The sequence below is a fragment of the Schistocerca cancellata genome, chromosome 4, assembly GCF_023864275.1.
Source record: "Schistocerca cancellata isolate TAMUIC-IGC-003103 chromosome 4, iqSchCanc2.1, whole genome shotgun sequence".
Taxonomy (NCBI): Eukaryota; Metazoa; Arthropoda; class Insecta; order Orthoptera; family Acrididae; genus Schistocerca; species Schistocerca cancellata.
In genome coordinates this window covers 174644647-174667761 of record NC_064629.1, presented here as the reverse complement: position 1 = coordinate 174667761, position 23115 = coordinate 174644647, and the positions used below count along the sequence as shown (strand labels likewise).

The 23115-nt window shown below is 40.1% G+C and overlaps 1 protein-coding gene across 2 annotated transcripts in view; it reads left to right on the top strand.

Annotated features, from left to right (window-relative positions):
* Positions 1–6072: 6072 nt before the first annotated feature.
* Positions 6073–23115, top strand: part of LOC126184592 (cyclic AMP-responsive element-binding protein 5) — a 150029-nt gene continuing 132986 nt past the window's right edge. Inside the window, exons 1-2 of one of the 2 annotated variants that reach the window (XM_049927033.1) lie at positions 6073–6473; positions 17420–17513. In XM_049927033.1, coding sequence (XP_049782990.1) covers positions 6420–6473; positions 17420–17513 — 148 coding nt within the window. In that variant the 5' untranslated portion in view covers positions 6073–6419. The remainder of the gene's footprint in view (positions 6474–17419; positions 17514–23115) is intronic. The other variant, XM_049927034.1, reaches the window with a different exon arrangement.

Genomic DNA, 23115 nt, shown 5'->3' with positions numbered 1-23115 from the left:
GCGTCGCTGCGGTCCGGTCCCAGGTCGACGGGCACGTGCACCTTCCGCCGACCACTGGCGACAACATCGATGTACTGTGGAGACCTCACGCCCCACGTGTTGAGCAATTCGGCGGTACGTCCACCCGGCCTCCCGCATGCCCACTATACGCCCTCGCTCAAAGTCCGTCAACTGCACATACGGTTCACGTCCACGCTGTCGCGGCATGCTACCAGTGTTAAAGACTGCGATGGAGCTCCGTATGCCACGGCAAACTGGCTGACACTGACGGCGGCGGTGCACAAATGCTGCGCAGCTAGCGCCATTCGACGGCCAACTCCACGGTTCCTGGTGTGTCCGCTGTGCCGTGCGTGTGATCATTGCTTGTACAGCCCTCTCGCAGTGTCCGGAGCAAGTATGGTGGGTCTGACACACCGGTGTCAATGTGTTCTTTTTTCCATTTCCAGGAGTGTAGATAGTTCTTAACAATAGATATAATGTTGTAACTGTGTACAGATGACAGAGTCATGATGCCACATCTCCAGAAATACTCTCTGAATAACTCATTTTTTCTCAGATTGCACATTACACAAACTGCCACTTTTTACATTTTGAAAATACTTCTGTTGAAAAATGAGTTGTCTTAAGTGATTTAATACTGCAATATGGAGTGAAACTGTAAATAACAGACTTGTAGTAGAACTGAACAGATGACTAATTTGTTGAGTACCTTTCGAGCACAAGCTACAGTTGGCAGTTTATAACTTACATGGATACTCCATTTAAGGTTCTCTTCAGGCCACATACTTAAATACTTAACCAGTCATCTTATAAATTTGGACGAGTTTTTCTTGCTTCATGCATATTTATTTATGTCCCTGAAATGTTTTGTCTTTTACATTAAAGCGTCTTCAGTGGATTGATGACAACAGGCCGATTCCATATTCCTAGATTTCTAAAAATCATTTGGCACAGTGTTCCACTGTAGATTATTAATGAAAGTACAAGGTTCTCAGATATGTGAGTGACCCAAAGACTTCTTAAATAATAAAATACAGTGTATTGTCCTCAATGGCGAATGTTCATCAGAGACAGGGGAATCATCAGTAGTGGCTCAGGGAAGTGTGATAGGATGGCTATTATTCTCTACATACATAAATAATCTGGCAGACAGGACAGACAGCAATCTGCAGTTGATTGCTGAGGATGCTGTGGTGTGCGGGAAGGTATCGTCAGTGATTGACTGTAAGATGACAGAAGATGACTTAGACAAAATTTATAGTTGGTGTGATGAATGACAGCTAGCTCTAAATGTAGAAAAATGTATGTTAATGCAGATAGGTAGGAAAATCAATCCTGTAATATTTGGATACAGAATTAGTAGTGTCCTGCTTGACATGGTTACATTGTTTAAATATCTGAGCGTATGTTGCAAAGCGATATGAAATGGAACAAGCATGGAAGGTTTGTTGTAGGAAAGGCGAATAGTCCACTTCAGTTTATTGGAAGAATTCTAGGAAAGTATGGTTTATCTGTAAAGGAGACTGCATGTAGGAGAAGACTGCATATAGGACGCTAGTGTCACCTGGACCTGAATACTGCTCGACAGTTTGGGATCCATACCAGATCGCATTAAAGGAAGACGTCCAAGCAATTCAAAGCTGGCTTGCTATTTTTGTTACTGGTAGATTCGAACAACATGCAAGTGTTATGGAGATGCATCGGGAAATCAAATGGGAATACCTAGAGGGAAAGCGACATTCTTTTCAAGGAACACTATTGAGAAAATTTAGAGAACTTGCATTTGAAGCTGACTGCCACCAACATGCATTGTGGATAAGGACCACGAAGATAAGATTCAAGAAATTACGGTTCATATGAAGGCATATAGGCAGTCGTTTTTTCTTAAGTCTATTTGTGAGGGGAATAGGAAAGGAAATGTCTAAAACTGGTACAAGTTACCTTCTGGCATGCACCATATGGTGGCTTGCGGAGTATGTGTGTGGATGTAGTTGTAGATTTAATAGTCATTCGTTTTTTTGCGGCGACATCTACGTTCCCTCAAAAGTCGCACTGTCACTTTACTTATAAAATATCGACTAATTTTCACTTCATGTTGTTTTTATTTTCTAGTGTTCGTATTTCATAACTAACTGCTGTGGAACACGACTACCAATCTGACACTAATCGCAGATTTTTCTTATGTGAACTGTGAATTATCTCCGTTGTGACTATGTAGTCATACTAAGTGATGCAAGGCGACAGTTCTGAACACATAATGATTTATGAATGAACATCTGGTGTCTCTTCTTTCTTGTCATGTATCAATATTACTTGTAAAGTCCATACAACTTTGTAGACTCACACACTTTCAAATGGAAACTAATGCTCAAGCTGTACTATTAATAAGCCAACGAGAGATTCAATAGTTCGTTTTAGTTCAGTTTTTTGCATGTTCTATCGGTCATATTTGTGACAGCTCGTAATATGAAACAAGTCAGTAGATTTACAAATAAGATACATTTTCTGTGTGAGAAAACTGGTGTATGCTGGCCATTAAAATAACTGGATTTCTTTTTTCAAAATCTTAATTTAGAAACAAAATTTGATAAGCTAGTGAAACCACATATATACCATCCATTCAGGGATTCATCTATGGAGCAGAAGGGGCTCCTAAACAAAGATGATTTCTATTGATTTTTAAAACTTTCATTATATTCCTGCTCCTTTGACTCACAAGCGATATGGGCATATATTTTTATTTTGTAAAATTAGAATTTTCCAAATAGTCCTAATTCTTCACTGTAAACTTCATTCCAGAATAAATGTATTGCTAGGCTGTTATTAATATACCTAATTTTATAAACAATTTTTCTACAAGAAGTTTGTAGAGGGATACGACATACTCAAGTAACTAAAATAAAAAGAGTATTTATATATTTTAGGAAAAAACTTAATCTTCTGTAAAAAAATCTAGGAGGAACAATGAGACATACATTTTGTTAAGATGTGTATAAAATAAAAATCTGTAGAATGAAATATGATCTTGTTAGTTAATGATGCTGACAGTTTAATTTTTTTTGTAGATCTGACTATTTAGTAGGCTAGGGCCGGTTGTACACTCCTCAATTAGCAGCCAGTTAAGCTTTATTCTTGAAATAGCGCGAGAAATGCGTTGTACGAACACGGATAACGCCTTACCAGAGAATAAACTCAGGATAACATAACTGGCGATTTCTGGCCAGTGAGCGAGCTTAACTGTAAACTGGGGAATAAGTTTTCAAGATAGCAAGGATGGTGACAGATGTAGACAGCGATGAGGAGATTTTGGCTGAACTGTTCATGAGAATGAGGAAGGAGAAGAAAGTGAGACAATGCTGATTACGAATTTGTACGCAGATTTTGCTTATCAAAAGAAGCCGTACTTCGCCTTTTCAATCTTATGTAAGAAACTGTTTAAGTCGGTAGATAAAAAATGTACTCACAAAGTGGCGGCAGAACACACACATTGAAAACTGTTGTGACTGCCTCCTTCTTCAGGCAGAACGGTCGAAGGAGATGGAAGAAGGGTGAAGGAAGAGGACAGGAGAGGTCTAGGATTTTGGGAAAGTCACACAGAACCGTGAGTCAGGGGAGACTTACCACATGGAACGAGAAGGAAATCGCATGTCACTACATTTCGCTCTGTGGAATTCAAACATGTACATTTTGTAATGGAAACCATCAAACCTATAGTCAGGAAATTAAAATGTCCTGTGGTGCTTTGGTGCTTCTCCTGCTCTCAGTAGGCCGGTTTGATATCCTACCCCCCCCCCCCCCCTCCGCCCCGCAAAAAAACTAAACATAAAGGCAGTAAAGACACAAAACAAATAAGGCAATACACATTCTTCAATCCTTAGGTCGCAGCGTTTTCTTCCCTCTAATATTGCTAAAATTTTGAGAAAGCTGTTCATACGAATAGTTCCCAAGACTGCTATGGTTTCTCGATTTGATTACGTCTATTTTGTCACTGTATGCTAGATAAAACGAAATAGACCTTTCTAATATTGCAGCAGTTGTAACACAAGCCAAATAAGTAAGACTGTTTTGGCACAAATGATCATTCCTATACACCTCATTTGCATAAATAATACATCAGAATATAACTCATGAAGTACCAATATCCAGTGCCTATTAGGCCTACTACAAGCAAAAAGTTTTATATTAGGAAATAGTTTCATATATCATTCGTATGTTCCAATTTCTCAAGCATGAGATCGAAAAGTTTCGAAATTTTTATATGAATCTGGATTCGTCAATTCTTCCATATAATTTGTGTGATGCCCCCATTCCTTTTCCTTCCTTGTCCTATTAAACAATCTTGTCAGCATTAATTCTGCAACTGTTCCTCCTACTGTCAAAACTTATTGTCCAGTTAACTTCACTAACCCTGCCAGAATCACCAGTTTAGTTATCCTGCGTTTATTCTCTTGGTAGGCGTTATTATATGTTTGTACAACGCGTTTTCCCCACTATTCCGATAATAGAATTAAGCGGCTGATAACCAGGGGCTGTATAACTGGCCCTTGGTAGTGTAGCGATTTAGCAAAAATTTTCTGTCAAAACTTCATTTTGCTAGATACAATAACGACAGCCTCCAGTTTGATATGTGAAATATATACTTTTCTATCCCAGGATTATAAAAAAGATAATGATTGCTTATTGTAAATGTTGACATCTTATTCTTCATATAAACCCTCAATATAATTAAAGACCATCACATCATAGAAACAGGATTTATATACGCCCAAGAACTGCTGAAGTGGATGAACAAATAGTGTTCAATAAGTCAGCAAGGGTATTTTCTGTAGAACACCCATTGCTGTTTAATAAATGAACCATTTTAAGATGTAAATACAACAGCAAGCTAACCGTAGCACCTCCCAGAATTTTCAGTTTTCAGGACGTCTGTGTTGCCATAGATTGTTAGAGAGACTGAAGAGACCAACTATTTGACAAAGCAGACCGGATTTCACAGTTGTTTCTACATTATGCACCTACTTACAGTTCACCATCTACTATACAGATGCATTTGATGGAATACTATCGTGTGCACAAATCTGGTATCTGAATCGAAATGGCTGTGGCGTCCTTCAGTTGAGAACTTTATCAAATCGTTATTTCATGGTACACAATTTGGTACTTACATCCCACATATGGGATGCCAGCTATCTGTAGTCTCTGCTATCTTTTCTGGGCATAATGTTTACATTCTTCTTTCCTTAAAAAATAAAAAAAAAATGCATGTCTGTTGTAGCGGCTCTATTGATCTATGTGAATCTGAATGGAAACTGTTGGATATTTTTCCCCATACTTTATTCGGAAATCTAGAAGGATCTCTTACAGGTCAAACAACAAATACCTGATCCTTTAACTAATTTCAAGGTAGGTCGTTATATTGTTATACATAGGCAGTACCCTGCCAGTTTAGGTAAATGTTTTGCGCTAATACTTTCATTAACTGAGACTGTAGCAGTTTCCGTGTTTTGTACGACACTCTTGCACTCACTTGCAGTATCTTCCAGCCTCAAAGTATCCTCAAGCGAATAGTTTTGCGATATGGAAGTCTTATTACACATGTTTGACATGTTATTTCCGCAGACGACGACTAACTAAATATGAAATGACGTACGCTCATTACTTGTAGTCAGCTTCACTGGACACGAACGCTTTTCCGGGAATAACTAACCGGGGAATGAAACGGCGTCCTGCAACGCGCACTCGAGTTAAGCCGTGGTTAGCCTATTCCTCAGTTAGCAAACCCTGGATTTGTCACGAGATTGTACAACCGGCCCTTTAATAACTAAATAACCAATACCGATTTCAAACCTTTCTCAATTAAATGATCTCTCTAGTCAATCGATTCTCGGTCCTGTAAACTGGTCATTACGAAATCGACCATTGGAGCTTTTTGAGCTTTATGTATAAGGGAAATTATTTGAAGTAAATAAAAATATAAATGACATACATGCGTATAGAATTTCTCGGTTATATCTGTTTTGGTGCTATTGTAGTCACAAATGCACAGCTCGAAATCGACCGCTTCGATGTGCATATAGTTTACCTTTGGTGAGATACTATAGCACCAAAACAAATCGAAGTGCTATTCAAGCGACGAAGTTGACAGATGAAGTAGTAAACTAGTTTCTGTGTTTGTTGCTGTGTTTATAGGCTCGAGTTTTGATGGTTGGCTGTAAACATAAAGTCACTATTTATAAGAACGTATTACAGTGATGCTACAGTCAATCACATGCTCGAATACAGTACTGGAGAGATATGAGAGCTAGCGAAAAATATTGTGTAAATGTAAATACTGATCGAAATGGTGCCAAAAAGAGACATTTCGAAATTAGCAGTTTTGCGTTGCAGTAACGTGTTATGTGTTTTGTGATATTTTAACCATGATGGAAGAAAGCGAGAAGCCGTTTGCCTGCTCAGCAGAAGGCTGCTTAATGGTATGTGTCAATGCGTTACAATCTATTCTCTCGTTCTGTGTATTCCAAATAGGCCGTATTATTTGTTGTTAGCACTCCTGCCCCAGCCCTCCTGGATGATACCAAAGTATCACTGTATATGTCAGGAAGTCTAGACTACGTTATATACCTGCGTTTATCATAATGTTTCAACCAATGATTCGTCTTCATTATTCCTCCAGAAACGTAGTTTTACATAACACGTTTCAGCACAGTTCCTCGCCATATAGATCCAGAATTTATCCAAAATCAGGGACCAGAAATGTTATACTTGGTGTAGATTTTATTGAAACACCTATTAAGGTAACATCTGAATAGAATTTTAGAAAAGTTTCTGTTTATTTTATGTAGCGATACGAAAAACCTAGTGAATTACGTTTTTGAGGTACAGAGTGAGAAATATCCTCTTACAGTAAGAGACACTATTAAGTAGTTACGAAAATAGTGATTTGTAACGCTGTAATTGTGCATAATGTTTCACCGGAATGTTTCAAATTGACTACATAATGTTAAGGTAGAAGTTTCGGAACTAGACTTTAAACTGTAAGACATTTCCAGGGGCAGATGTGGACTCTGATCACAATTTATTGGGTATGAACTGTAGATTAATACTGAAGAATTGCCAAATAGATAGGAAATTAAGGAGATGGGACCTGGGTAAGTTGAAGGAACCAGAGATTGTTGAGGGGATGATCAGTTTGGATTTCAGAGAAATGTAGGAACACGCGAGGCAATACTGTCCCTACGACTTATCTTAGAAGATAGACTAAGGAAAGGCAAACCTACATTTATAGCATTTGTAAACTTAGAGGAAGCTTTTGACAATGTTGACTGGATTACTTTCTTTGAAACTCTAAAGGTAGTTGTGGCAAAATACACGGAGCAAAAGGCTATTTACAACATATATACAGATACCAGATGGTAGGTATAAGGGTCAAATTGTATGAAATGGAAGCAGTAATTGAGAAGTTAGTGAGACAGTGTTGTAGCCAATCTCTAGTGGTGTTCAATTTGTACACTCGGCAAGCACTAAAGAAAGGAGAAATTGTTTCAGAAGGAGACAAATTTGCCAACACCAAATGTAGATTTAAGTGGGAAGTCTTTACTGAAAGTATTTGTATGGATTGTAATTGTATATGGAAGTGACATGTAGACAATAAACAGTTTAAACAAGAAGATAATAGAAGCTTTTGAAATGTGGTACTGCAGAAGAATGCTGAAGATTAGATAGTTAGATCACAAACTAATGAGGAGGTACTGAATAGATTTAGGGACAAAAGGAATTTGTGACAAAACCTGAGTAGAAGAAAGGATCAGTTGATGTAACACCTTCTGAGACATCAAGGGGTCACCAGCGTAGTATTGGAGGGAAGTGTAGGGGTCCGAATAATGGAGGGAGACCAAGAGATGAATACAGTAAGGTTATTCATAAGCATCTAAGTTGTACGTAATTATTTGGAGATCAAGGGGCTTGCACAGGATGTATTTTGAAAACATCAATCGTGTGAAACTTAACTGGCATTTTTTCTCACATGACATATTGAAATCTTTGGATTGGAAAGTCAAGTGGACGGACTGTTTCCTTGTTTCCGAAAATCATTTGACTCAGTACCACACTTATGCATATTGTCAAAACTTCGCTCATGTGGGGTGTCCAGAAATTTGTGATTGGATTGAGGACTTTCTGGTGGGGAGGGCGCAATATGGATTCTTGAATGTAAAGTCATCGTCAGGTGTAAAAGTAACTTCAGGTGTGCCACGTGAAGTGTGTTGGGACCCATGCTGTTCATGTTGTATAATCATGACTTTGCAGACGATATTAATAGCAACCTCAGAATTTTTGCAAACGATACAGTTATGTGTAATCAAGTACTGTCTGAAAGAAGCTGCATAAATATTCAATCAGATCTTGATAAGATTTTAAAATGATGCAAAGATTGTCAACTTTCTTTAAATGTTCAAAAATGTAAAATTGTGCACTTCAGAAAATTAAAAAAAAAAAAAAAAAAAAAATGTATCTGATGACTATAACATCAGTGATGGAATCGGCCAACTCGAACAAATACCTGGATGTAACACTTTGTAGGGATATGAAATGGAGTGATCACATAGGCTCAGTCATCTTCTGTGGGTAAAGCAGATGGTAGACTTCGATTTATTGGTAGAATGCTGGGTAAATGCAATCAGTCTACAACAAAAATTGATTACAAATCACTCGTACAACCTCAAGTGTGTGGACCAAATAGGACTAACATAGGATATTGAATGTACACAGAAAAGAGCTGCACAGATGTTCGCAGGTTTGTTTGATCCATGGGAGAGTGTCACAGAGAAATTGAACTGTCAGATTGTTGAATATAGGCATAAACTGTCCCGATGAAGTCCACTAACAAAGTTTCAAGAACCAGCTTTAAATGATGACTCTAGAAATATACTACAGCCCCCAATGTATCACTCACTTAGGGATTGTGGGGATAAGATAGAATAATTACTGCACCTTAGAGGCATTTAAACAATTGTTCTTTCTGTGCTTCATAAGTGAATGGGATGGGCAGAAGCCCAAATACCTGGTACAATAGGAAGTATCCTCTGCCATGCATTTCACAGTGGTTGGCAGAGTTCAGATGTAGAGAGACTAGCATGATGAGCTGCATTAGTTCAGTCTTCAGGCAAGACCACAACAACTACTACAACAATGTTTAATGAAGTGGTATATGTTTGTGTTAAAAAGCTAACTCAGTTCAAGAAAAACTGTGGCATAGTAGCTAATAGCCATAATCGTGTATATTTTTTCTGGCCTTTTCTAATATCCAAATGTTAAGTATGCCCTTTGATAAAGAAAACTGTCAACCTAAGTTCACAGAAAATGTGAACTCAGTTACTGTATATGACATGTTAACAACTATTTTGGTTGTTGTCTGTTTTACTTTAACATTAAGCAAATCAATTAATATTGCCACATTTTCTGACATGCAGTGAAGAAAAATATGTTCTAACTGAGAGAAATGATCTGCAGTTTTCTATTTAGATTTAGTTGTTAGTATGACTCTGCTTCATCTAATGTATGATCATTAATCAGCTGTGCGCAGGCTTCATTTCAACAAGTTGGTAATACATACATTTACATCACTATTCTCTTATAAGCTTTGTAATTTATAACATGAAATTGTTTGATAGAGGATCTCAGAACATACAACCCAGGCCAATAGTCTTTATGTTTAGATATATCCCTAACAATTGTGTAAATAACGAATATAGTTGACATAATCAACAAGGTTCATTTTCACCAAGCTTTCACACAAACGGCTATCAACAACAACCAGGAGCTTTTTACAGACAATATTATATTGTTTAGAGTAGGCAAATGTCTCCAGTCCATTAACTGATTCATACAGTTACAACTGGGAAGAGCAGGGTTCATCACCCACCTAATAATTTAGGTATCCTTTGGTTTCTCTAGATCATATAATGCAAAGACAGGGATGGTTCATTTGAAAAGATCATAGCCATTCTTGGGTCCAATTTGGCTTGAGATCTTGCCATAATGACCATGCCAGCCAGAGATTGATTTTCGTTCTTTAGTTCCATTTAGTTGTGATATGTGTGTAAGTCTGGTAGCTCTACAGATGATGAGTAGAATGAAAAACAAAGTATGAACATGTGAAGGTAATTATTCAGTTCTTTATGGGAGGCAGCCACAGCTGCAAAATACTAACACGAGTTCTTTACAGACAAATGGAAAAACTGGTAGAACCCGACCTTGGGGAAGATCAGTTTGGATTCCGTAGAAATATTGGAACACGTGTTTGTAGCATTTGTAGACTTAGAGAAAGATTTGACAACATTGCCTGGAATACTCTCTTTCAAATTCTGAAGGTGGCAGTGGTAAAATACAGGGAACAAAAGGCTATCTACAATTTTTACAGAAACCAGATGGCAGTTATAAGAGTTGAGGGTCATGAAAGGGAAGCAGTGGTTGGGAAGGGAGTGAGGCAGGGTTGTAGCCTCTCCCCGATGTTATTCAATCTGTATATTGAGCAAGCAGTAAAGGAAACAAAAGAAAAATTCGAAGTAGGAGTTAAAATCCATGGAGAAGAGATTAAAACTTTGAGGTTCGCCGATGACATTGTAATTCTGTCAGAGACAGCAAAGGACCTGGAAGAGCAGTTGAACGGAATGGACAGTGTCTTGAAAGGAGGATATAAGATGAACATCAACAAAAGCAAAATGAGGATAATGGAATGTAGTCGAATTAAATCGGGGGATGCTGAGGGTATTAGATTAGGAAATGAGAGGCTTAAAGTAGTAAATGAGTTTTGCTATTTGGGGAGCAAAATAACTGATGATGGTCGAAGTAGAGAGGATATAAAATGTAGACTGGCAATAGTAAGAAAAGCGTTTCTGAAGAAGAGAAATTTGTTAGCTTCGAGTATAGATTTAAGTGTCAGGAAGTCGTTTCTGAAAGTATTTGTATGGAGTGTAGCCTTGTATGGAAGTGAAACGTGGACGATAAATAGTTTAGACAAGAAGAGAATAGAAGCTTTCGAAATGTGGAGTTACAGAAGGATGCTGAAGATTAGATGGGTAGATCACATAACTAATGAGGAGGTATTGAATAGAATTGGGGAGAAGAGGAGTTTGTGGCACAACTTGACTGGAAGAAGGGATCGGTTGGTAGGGCATTATCTCAGACATCAAAGGATCACCAATTTAGTATTGGAGGGCAGCGTGGAGTGTAAAAATCGTAGAGGGAGACCAAGAGATGAATATAGTAGGCAGATTCAGAAGGATGTAGGTTGCAGTAGGTACTGGGAGATGAAGAACCTTGCACAGGATAGAGTAGCATGGAGAACTGCATCAAACCAGTCTCAGAACTGAAGACCACAACAAACAACATGGGAGGTGAAAATTTAATTGTGATGAGTTACTGGAATTCCCTAGTAAGAAAATTAGGGGAGAGAAAAAATAGTAGGAGAACATGGGCTGGGGAAAAGAAGTGAATGGGGAAGCCACTTGGTAGAATTTTCCACAGAGCACAATTTAAGCATTTCAAACAACTGGGTTAAGAATCATGAAAGAAGGAGACACCAAAAGCTTTCAGATATTTATGTAGGTCCCTGTAATGGTAAGATATTTAGAAACCAGATTTTAAAGTGCAAAACATTTAAAAATGCAGACTAGTACTGTCAATACAATTTAGTGGTTATGTTCTGCAGTTTAAGAATGAAGAAATAGCAGAAAATTTGGATATTTGGGTTAATGAATGAATAAATCTAAAGAACCAGAGGTTGTTGAAAGTATCAAGGTGAGCATTAGGGAACAATTGATTGATAAAGAAGAAAGGAATACAATAGAAGATGAATGAATAGCTTTGACTGACGATATAGTGAAGGCAGCCACATGTTGTGATGGTAACAATACGACATATAGAGGCCTCTGGTCTGAGAAGCCAGGACTCCAGTCAACTTCATGTGTTTATGGCACACATGACAATGAACATACTTGGCAGTTGAGCCAAAACCTTGCAAAAATTTGATGATAGTCACCATGTCTTCCCCCAATGCAGCCGGCAATGAATGTCTAGTAAATTTTTCTGTCATGTCCATTGCTTAAAAAGATAAAAAACAAAACACAATTACATTTTGGACCATAATAAATGCACAACACCAACAAAATCATACACAAACATGAAAGAATAAACATCAGTACATCAAATCAATATATTCCACTAGCAGAGTGGCACACTATTGCAAACACAACTTAACCCAATGGAGGAGAAAGTTTGTGATTGAAATTTTGCGGAAAGATCTCACCGTAGGGGAAAAAAAAAACCTTCATTTTAATGTTTGCAAACTTGCTTATCATATTTATAACACTCTCTCCCCTATTTCATGATAATACAAAATGAGCTACCCTTCTATGAATCTTATGTGCACGCAGGTGCAATCTTTTGTGTAGAATTCTTCACTCTGTGGTTCTAGTTGGAATCCCTAATTCATGAGATATGTGTCAAGCAGGTTTGGAAGGGTTTTGTAAGAACACCTGTTGAACAGCTCAGGCACTTTGTTCATTGCCTGAAGACTGCACTGTGCGTGGAAGATCCAAACACTGTTGATCTGTTTGAACTTTGTAGCACAACTCAGGGGAGTACGGAAGTGTCCAATTCCACCCGTCTGCTTTGACCCACGACATCATCAGTATGATGGAAATGGGTATTCTGTCTCCAATATGGCGCCTATGATATCACTACATACACACAGCAACAAACGCGAAAATACATATAAATAAGACAATAACATCTCCCTCCAAAAATACAATCAAACTAATGGGACAACCACGGGTAATTGGGGGGTTTTAGGGAGGGGACAAGCTAGATATAACAGTAAACAAAACACCATGATCCCAAAATATGCTGCTATAAAACGTTTTGATAAATTACCAGATGAAATAAAATGTCTGACAGGCAGCAGTAATAGTTTCAAAAACAAATTGAAATCATACCTCCTTGAAAACTCCTATACCATAGATGAATTCTTGACTATGAGTAAATAAATCTGGAGATATAATATATGCATTTTGTGCCATTTAAGGGAATGGGGTAGATAGTGGAAATATTGAGGTATAACACTATAATGTAAACATAAAAGAAAGAAAAAAAACTGTTTCCTGTGCACATTTCTTGTGCATTTGACACGTTCCACATCATAACGGTTTTCCGTGCTGTTGATCAATGGAACACGTAACTAACTAACAGAAGATGAACAACAACAAAAAAAAAATTACAAAATCTGCAGGAATCTGACACTTCCCTTGATCTATACAGGTCAATGGCAGCTGACGATACCAAAACACCAACGCCAACAGCAAAGACTACGGAAATTGGAATCCAAAATCTGCAGGAATCTGACACTTCCCTTGATCTATACAGGTCAACGGCAGCTGACGATACCAAAACACCAACGCCAACAGCAAAGACTACGGAAATTGGAATCAGCCATTTCTCTTGACCACAGCTGATGGTACCAAAACAACTATACCTACTTATAAAAATACAAAAATTGGAATCGGTCATTTCCCTTAACCTATATAGATCAACTATAACTACTGATATGGAAAAACCAGCACCTACAGCTATGAAAAACAGAACCACAACACCTCAAAAATTAAAAACTCAAACATCCATATGCAAATTAAAACACATTCAATACATAATAAATGCACAAAACATTACAACTCCAGAGAAATAGACCCAAAAAAACAATTGCTTACCAACAACAAATTTCGGTCTGCCATCCTAAAACCACCCCCCCCCCCCCCCCACACACACACACACGCCACCAAACTACAAGACGACATCTACAAACACAACCAACTCAAACTCCGTGCCATAATGACGTCACACACACCACCACCCTCACGGCATGGGTCAAAGCAAATGGGTGGAATCGGACGCTTCTGTTGACCCCACCATGGTACTCCTGTCAAGTGCTTCTCTTCCATATTGTCTTTGAAAAGTGTGCTGCACCGGAACGTAAGATTTTGTCTCGTGACACCACAGAAAACGCTGCACCTTCTTCTCACGAGACGCCATATTTAAACAGCAGCGATTGTATTGCTCTCTACTCAGTTTCTACCTGCAAGAAAGATATGCAAACAAACGATAATTTATTCTTTCATTTGGCGCAAATTTGTAAGTGATATAGTTTTTTGTAAAATAAATATTGGTAATTGTACACAGATTTCAGGCCTACTCTATAGATCTACCACAAGAAATATAGGTCTGTTTTTCTTATTAGGGCCTGTGACACATGAACAGTGTCATACTTTATTGCAGGAAACCATCTGTTCATTAGTCTACCTGAATGAAGATTGTTTTGTGCAGTAGGTTGTTTCAGCAAGACATAATAGTTCTGAATGTAAAATTTTTGAGAAGTGTGGTTTGGCCAATGAGGAAGTGTTCAGTAACTGCTCATATCTTCAGATTTGATTCAGATAGATTGTTATCTAGTTGTGTATGGCACAAAGACATAGTGTCTAGTTCCCAGGAGAGATGTGGTTTTCATGGCCTGTGGGCCCATCCCAAGAGAAATTTTAGCTTCTGTTTGTTGCACATTTTGTGTGTGTGTGTGTGTGTCCACACAAAAAGTGTCTTCTGTGCATGGATGATGAATCTACGGTGATGAAAAATCCTATTCCCAGTGATCTTAAACATTACCAAGCCCTTCACAGACACTGTCCCCTAAACCTGGTCCATAAACAGATATTCAAATCCATTTATACCGACTGACCAACCACAAAGGAGCACACTTACACCCCCCCCACCCCATCCCACCCCTGTCCTGTTGTTAAATAGCATCAGACTAGAACATCTGAATCACATGTGAGTACCATTTTTAGTGCCTTAAAATGAGGAATATCCCCCTGAAACTATTTCTTATCACTCCCAAAATCCATAAACTTAAAAAAAAAACATTAAAAAATGTGAGTAGTATAGATTTGCTACTCACAACATAAAGGGGGGGGGGGTTGAGCTGCAGACAGGCACAATGAACAGATGCTAAACATTTAAGCCTTTGTACTTGTGTGTGTGTGTGTGTGTGTGTGTGAGAGAGAGAGAGAGAGAGAGAGAGAGAGAGAGAGAGAGAGAGAGAGAGAGATTTTGGAGGGAGGATTTTTTTGTCCGAAATGTTTAGCAGTCTTTTCATCATACCTGTCTGCAACTTAATCCGTCCCCTATGTGTTGAGTAGCAGTCTATCCTTTTTATATTGTTATTATTCCATCCTGGACTCTCCATTTTTTTGAAAACTCTATATTCCAGTCATATTCCACTTCTGCTGTAACCTCCCTGTCACAATATCATTCATGTGAAAGACTTGACATATAACAGTTAACATTCATTGATCACAATATCCTATTTGCACTCCATCTTTTTATGTGGGAATCACAGTCAACCAACTGTTAATTTATTATAATGACTACCCCCAGACTTTACCCAAGGGACAGTTTGACCACTCAGTGACAGGGAATGGACTATCTCAGCAACTGCTTCACAACTTGTGCTATCTGAATCCCTCCATCCGCTCTCACTTCCTCCAACAACACTCCAACCTCTTCATCTCATAATAGTACTTGCACCCTACATTCTCAGTTGTCTGTTGAAAGTATTCCAATCTCTGACTTCCTCTACAGTTCTTATCCTCTACTGCTTCCTCTAGCACCATTGAAACTGTTCTCTGATGACTTAACACACATCCTGTCACCATGTCCCTTCTTCTTGTCAGTGTTTTCCACATATCCTTTCTTCACTGGTTCTGTGGAGAACCTCCTCATCCCTTACCTTATCAGTCCACCTGCTTCTCAACATTTGTCTATAACACCATGCCTCAGTCGATTTGATTGTCTTCTTTCCAAGTTCCCCACAGTCCATGGAGCACTACCATTACCATTCAGTGCTGTGGCCTAAGCATACATTCTCAGACATTTCTTCTTCAGTTTATGGTACAGATAACATTTTATATCACAGGCAATCTGTTTTATGTCATATGGAAGCCTTCACTCTTACAAATGAAAGTGTTTTGAACTAAACATTGACATTTGGCTGAGATGCCGTTATTGCCACTAGAGCCCATATAGATTTATGTTATTTCTGTACGTTTATCAATAATACTGTTAGTTTGAAATTGGAATTGGTATTTTATTGGAGACTAACATAAAACTTCATGTTTACGGGCAAAGCTTCATCAGTAAGTTGATATAATGCTCTCTTCTTGAATTATAGCTTAGTGAAATTACTGATTCAGTTTTTTATCTCTGTTGGTGAAGTAAGTTGGATTCTCACTTGCTCTATCACTTAGCAGTGGAACAGAACATGAAAAGATTCATAGCAGCATGTAGTGTTATCACATAGGGATTGCTAAAGAGGTCTTCCTTGATCTTTTTAACCTGCTATTATTTCAAGTGAAAAATTTTTCTCAGCCAAACATTAGACTTCAGACTTTTACTGTACAGCTGGAAAAATGGTTAAAACCCGAACATGTCATCTCTGTTTTTCTCTCTCCCAAAGACATGGGTTTCATGAAAACATCCCAAATAAGTGCACATGGCCATTTAGTATGTTTCTTGTTCAACTTATAGTGTGTGTTGAGTGCTGATCAGAAATTCAAAATTTAGATACTTCTCATGACTTAAGAGCCCATGTCTTAACAGCTGTGTGTGTGTGTGTGTGTGTGTGTGTTTTAGTTACTATTAGTTACGCGAGATAAATGGTATTGTATGTTTCTTTAAATAAATTAAAGTTTCACATCTGCTACATCTGTGTACACACTCTGCAAGCTGCCATATGGTGTGTGGCAGAGGGTACCTTGTACACTACTTTTGAGAACAATGTAACTATTAATGTTGAGAATTAGTAAATAAAACAGCTCATTTTTTACTCTTCTTTGTTAATGCACAGTTGTCAAATATTACAAAACAATTTCCAATGTTCATTCCATGATTCAAATCATTTCTTGATCTACCTTTCCATATCAAAATTTATGTGCTTCTTTCACACTGAAAATGCAGTGTTTCGTTAAAGTCGATAGAACTACGCTAGTAGATCAGTTATTATTAACTAATTTTTTAATTGTTATTATTTGGCCAGTGTAATGTTGAGAATCTATGTAGGAGCCTCCAGGTATCACTTCATCTGATAATACTAGTAGTAGTGTTGGAGGAATAGTATATGATGTCATAGCAGTTTGTTATTTTGAAACTGTAATTAACAATGTTGCAGCTCCCTTATCTATTCTAAAAATTTTCATAAAATAATACAATGACTGCAGGTGTTGCATTGGATACTGTCATGTTATATAAAATTAAGAATTTAAAAAATGCCCACAATCAAATTTTAAAAATATTTGTAACTAAATATCCACTTTGTTTACAGCGTTTCACTAATGAAGATCATTTGACTGTACATAAAAAGAAACATGATATGGTTCTAAACTTGGGAAGTGCACAAAAATCAAATCTTTTCAGTGGTAAGTATTAAGTGCTAGTCCCTCTATCAGTTTATATTTGTAACTGTTGATCAAAGTGAGATTTAAAAGGTTTCATAGTTACATTGTATACATGTGGCTATTAGGTTCATTTGAACATATTGGCTTGCTGACGACTTTAGGAATGCTATCCATGTGCTTTTTCTCAGAAATTGTAATGTAAATTATTATAGAGAACATTAGTTTCATTAACCTGAAGTCATAAACCAAACCCAGTGGTGTTCGAAAGTCACATGTCCATATTGTTCAAGTGGAAATGACATGATAGTAGAAACACTTCCTGTAGTCAGCAGAATTTGTCCATGCTCCTTTAGAAGTATGTAAATTTGAGCTGTTCTATACGTTTGATCTGTTACCTATAATTGTACTAGTTGTGTGGCGTATATTGTTATATGAACTGAAAGCAATTTAAGCTTATGTTTTCAAACAGTGGAAAGTCCAGATTGGAAAAGCAGCAATATTATGGAAAGGATAGAGTCCAACTCACTGTAAAGATGACATGTTAAGCTACAGACAGGCGCAACAAAAAGATTTTCACACATTGAACTTTTAGCCAAAGCCTTCCTCATGCCTTAGGCACACGTGACCACTATCTCCGGCCGCTCTTGCCAGACTGCAAACTGCAACAGTCATGTTGAACTAAAGGAGCAATCCAGAGTGGGACAATGAAGGGGGAGGGATAGCAAGATAGGGATGGAGGGAGAGAAGAATACTGCCTGGTGGAGTGTGTAGGGACTAGATGGCAGCAGGACAATTATTACGCGGGGATGGGCCCCTCCACGCCCACACCAACGTGGTGACCAAACCAAAAGTTCTACTGTTACCTCCGTAAACATGTTAGTTTTTGAATCAGGCGTCACAGGATGTGGGCTGTGATGTTATCCATGCTTCTGGGTAAGATTACTCATTAACATGGTCCATCAGGAGATAGAAGTGGTCGAAAACGATTGAAGGGTAGTGGATGTAAGGGCAGAGGAAAAAAAAAGTGCCAAGGCCAGCACCAAGGGAAAAAAAACCTCTGCGACAGTAGGACGGGTAGTAAGGGCAGTAGCGGCTTGCTAGCTGCGACAGAGCATGCAAGGTGAGGGGTGGTTAGCGTGAGGTATCGTGCGACGTTACCTATGTGCTGCGTGATCGTTAGCTGGGTCAGTCCGGTGCTGCGGCTGGGCTCGCTTGTAGTCTCCTGGGCCGGCCGCAGTGGCTTCCTCCCTGTAACATAAAAGTTCGGCGCGGCAACGCATGCGCTGCTGTTAGGCCCTCTGCTGCGCCTTATCGTCAGTGACTTGGTGCAGCTTCATCAGGCTGGCGCAGAACGTTGGCGATCGGCTACCGTACAGCGTCCTCCTCTACTGCACGGTGCAGCCTTCACGGCAGCAGGACAAGTGTCCCAGGTGCTGCATTGGGAGCCTATTGTGGAGGGAGGTGGGGGAAATACAGAGCAAAAAAGGAGAGGCGCAGAGGAGGGGGAAAGACTGGTGGGTGCATTGGCAGAGAGAAGTGCACAATGAAGGTGAGAGGATGTGAATTCAGGGGAGATGATAGGACAGAGGGGGCAGAAACTGTTCGGTGGAGAGAGTGGAGATGGTCTTTGTCTGTCATCATGCATTGAAGGGAGGGACTTAATGTCCAAGATCCTTCCTACCCCTCCTAAAATGGTGTTCTGTTACCCACCTGGCATCCGCAACATCCTAGTCCATCCCTATGCCACTCCCAGTTCCAACCCCTTCTCACAGGGATCATATCCCTGTGGAAGGCACAGATGCCATACCTTCCCAATCCACCCATCCAGCACTTACTGTTCCAATCCTGTCATAGGCTTATCCTACCACATCAGAGGTTGGGCCATCTGTGAAAGCAGTCATGTCATGCATCAATTCTGCTGCAGTTGTTGGTGTGACTATCAACTAGCTGTCCAAAAGGATGAATGGCCACTACCAAACTGTGACCAAGAGCAAAATTGAGTACCCTGTGCACAGTATGCAGCTGAACATAACATGCTTGATTTCAATGGCTACATCACAACCCAGGCTATATGGATCCTCCCCTCCATCAGTAGCTCTTCTGAACTCTGAAGAAGGGAGTTATCCTTACAACACATTCACTGCTCCCAAAATTATCCCGGCCTCAATATATGGTAACCTACTGTCCCCACACCCCCCACCCAAAAGATATCACCCCCTCTTGCCTATCACCTGCTCCCACTTCACATCCCCTTACCCTCATTGTGTGCTACTCCCTGCCAATGCACCCAATGATCCTCCCCCTTCTCTGCTCCTCTCCTTTTCAGTGACACCCATTGATAGATCATCTCACTGCCTTTAAAAGGCTCCGTTCCCAGATGCACCACCTGATAAAATGATGGAAACAAGAATAGTGGAAACAGTATGTTTCAACCATCAGACCACATACCTATCCTTCGCAGGTTTGGCTAAGATCAGACATCTCTACAGATACCAGACATCTGTAGGTGTACCTGGTATTAACTTGAATGATACTGTCTACTCTGACCCAGGTGCTGTCTCCGAACATTTTGCTCTACATTATGCTCGACCCTCAGCTTCCGAGATCATCAACCCACGTTTTTCGTGTTCTAAAACAGTGATTGGAGTGAAGCAATTCTGTTATACTACACACCACCTGAAGCCATATAATTCTCCATTCAGAGAATGGGGAATCTGATACAGCCTCAGGGCCGGACCGCATCCACATTGCTCAAGCACCTATCAGTGGATTGTCAGTGTCATATCCTCGTCATTTATAACTGCATGCATAGTGAGGGTGAGTTCCCATCACAATGGTGAAAAGGTATCATTGTCCCAGTGCTGAAACAGGTTAAACACCCTTCAGATATGGATAGTTATTACCCAATAAGTCTCACTATTGTTCTGTTCAATTTGCTTGAACGCATGGTGAGCCAATGGCTGTGTTATCTCTTTGAGTCTTGGGGTCTTCTGGCTCCATCTCAGGGTGGTTTTCACCAAGGTTGTTCCACTGCTGATAATCTGGTTTACCTGGAGCCTTAGTCCGCAGCCCGTGGTCTTGTGTTACTGTTCTCGCTTGCCGCGCACGGGGTCCCGGGTTCGATCCCAGCGGGGTCAGGGATTTTCCCTGCCTCGAGATGACTGGGTGTTGTGTCGTGTACATCATCATCAATCATCACCATTACGGTCGGAGGAAGGCAATGGCAAACCACCTCTGCTAGGACCTTGCTTGGTCAGCGGTGTGAGTCTCCTGCATCGTCCCCTACGCTCCTTGGAGTATGGGACCTCATCATCATCATCATCATCATCATCAGCATCATCACCTGGAGCCTGCCATCTGAACAGCTTTTGCATGGCACCAACACCTTATAGCCATCTTCTTTGACCTTGAAAAGGCTTATGACACCACATGGTGACACCACATCCTTGCTACCTTACATGAGTGGGTTCTGCTCCCTGTTGCACAATACACTCCGGGTTCGACTTCTCACAGTACCCCCCCCCCCCCCCCCCCCCATACCGCATATCCAAGAGAATGGGGTCCTGTACTTAGTGTCCCTTTCTTTCCAGTAGCCATCAACAGTCTAGCAGCAGCTGTATTCTGACAACTTTTGCCTCTACTATTGCTCCTCTAGTGTGGGTGTCGCTGACCGTTAGCTGTAGGGCACCATATGAAAGGTGGAGCCATGACCCCTCACCCATGGCTTTCGGTTTCAACTATAAAGACTTGTGACACGCACTTCTGTCAATGTTGTATCACTCACTCACAACCAGAATGTTACCTCAATGACCAACTACTCATTATGGTGGAGACTTATCGCTTTGTAGGCTTGGTCTTTGATTCTTGGTTGACGTGGATTCCCCAACTTCGCTAGCTTTAGCGAAAATGCTGGTTGCACTTCGATACACTTCGCTCCCAGAACAGCATCAGCTGGTGTGCAGATCCCACTACCCTTCTGCAGCTTAACAAATTCCTGATACCATCCCATCTTGATTATGGGAGTCTGGCATACCAATTGACATTGCCCTCAGCATTGCTAATACTGGATCCGATACACCACTATTGGGTTCGGCTTTTGACAGGTACCTGTTGAACTATTCCTTTGAACAGCTTACTCATGGAGGCTGGGGTCCCTCCATAGTGGATCAGGCATCAAATACAGGTTGTCAGTTGTGATACCCATGTTTGCAGCTCCACTAAGCATCAGAACTGCTGTCTCCTCTTTCCAAACATGGAAATCCATCTCTCACAATGGTGGCCCAGATCAGGGATTACAATTGCAACCCGCATCCTGTCCATCCTCTCTGATCTCCAGTTGTTTCCTCTTCCACCTCTCCTCCGGGCCCACTCACGTGCACCTATATTGTGCATCCCTTGACCACAGCGTTGTCGTTACCTATTACCAGGTCTTAAAGACTCAGTCCCTCCTGAGGCCGTGTCCCACCAATTTTTCTCCATCCTTGGCACATCCCGGGGTTCAGAAGTTGATGGCTCAGTGTTTACTGGTCATGTGGGCTTTGCTTATAGTCAACCAGACCAACTGAACTGCATTCTTTGTCATATAGCTGTAGTGTTTTCATTGCCTAGTTGGTAGCCATCCCTCGTGCTCTTGAGCATATCCGTTCTTGCATGGGTGGGTCCTTTCTCATCTGCAGTGATTCCTTCAGGAGTTTCCAAGCTATTGACCAGTGTTACCCTTGCCTTTCCTTGGTCATTGCTATCCAGGAGTCCCTGTTTGCCCTCAAACAATGTGGCTGCTCAGTGATCTTTGTCTGGATCCCGGCTGATGTCAGGATTCTGGGGAATGAACTTGCTGATAGTCTGGCCAAATTGGCCACCAGTAAACTGACTCTTGAGATCAGTATTCTGGAAACAGACCTCCTATCAGTATTACGCTGTCCACTCCCCTCCTCCCTCTCCCTTTCCAACAGCCTCCCAGCACTGCACCTGGCAGCCTTGTCCTACTGCAGGCTCTGTCAGATAGTGCTCTTCTCTCCCCCAGTCATACCGTGCCATCCTTCCCACTTCCCCGCTCCACTCAAGGTTGCTGCTGATTTCAGTCAATGTGACAGTTTCATTCAGGCCGGAGCGGCTGGAGGTATCTGTCACGTGCTTGCTTGTGTCAATGTGTGTGTGTGTTTCTCTTTTTTTTTTTGTTTACGAAGGCTTTGGCCAAAAGGTCAGTGTGTAACTGTCTTTTCATTGTGCCTATCTGCAGATCAGTGTGTCATCTTTACGGTGAGTAGAAATCTATCCTTTTCATAATATTGTTAATCCAATGTTTTCTAAAAAAAAAAAAAAAAAAAAAAAAAAAAAGACACACACACACTTATGGATTCTGTTACTACAATGACCACATTACTGATTCTGCATTAAATTAGCACATTGGAACAACAGTAATTAGTATGTTGGAGCTTCATTTCCAACCATGTATATTTATTCTCATTTTGTAGGTTCCCCTATGCACTTTTGTGGTCAGTCACACTGTAGGATCTGAAAACTTCCTCTGAGACTGCCAAGAATAGTTCTAGTGACTTGAAATCTCCTTGTCTGGATCCTCTTTCAGTTCTGACTTTCTCGCTATCCCAGTGTATCTTCAGCG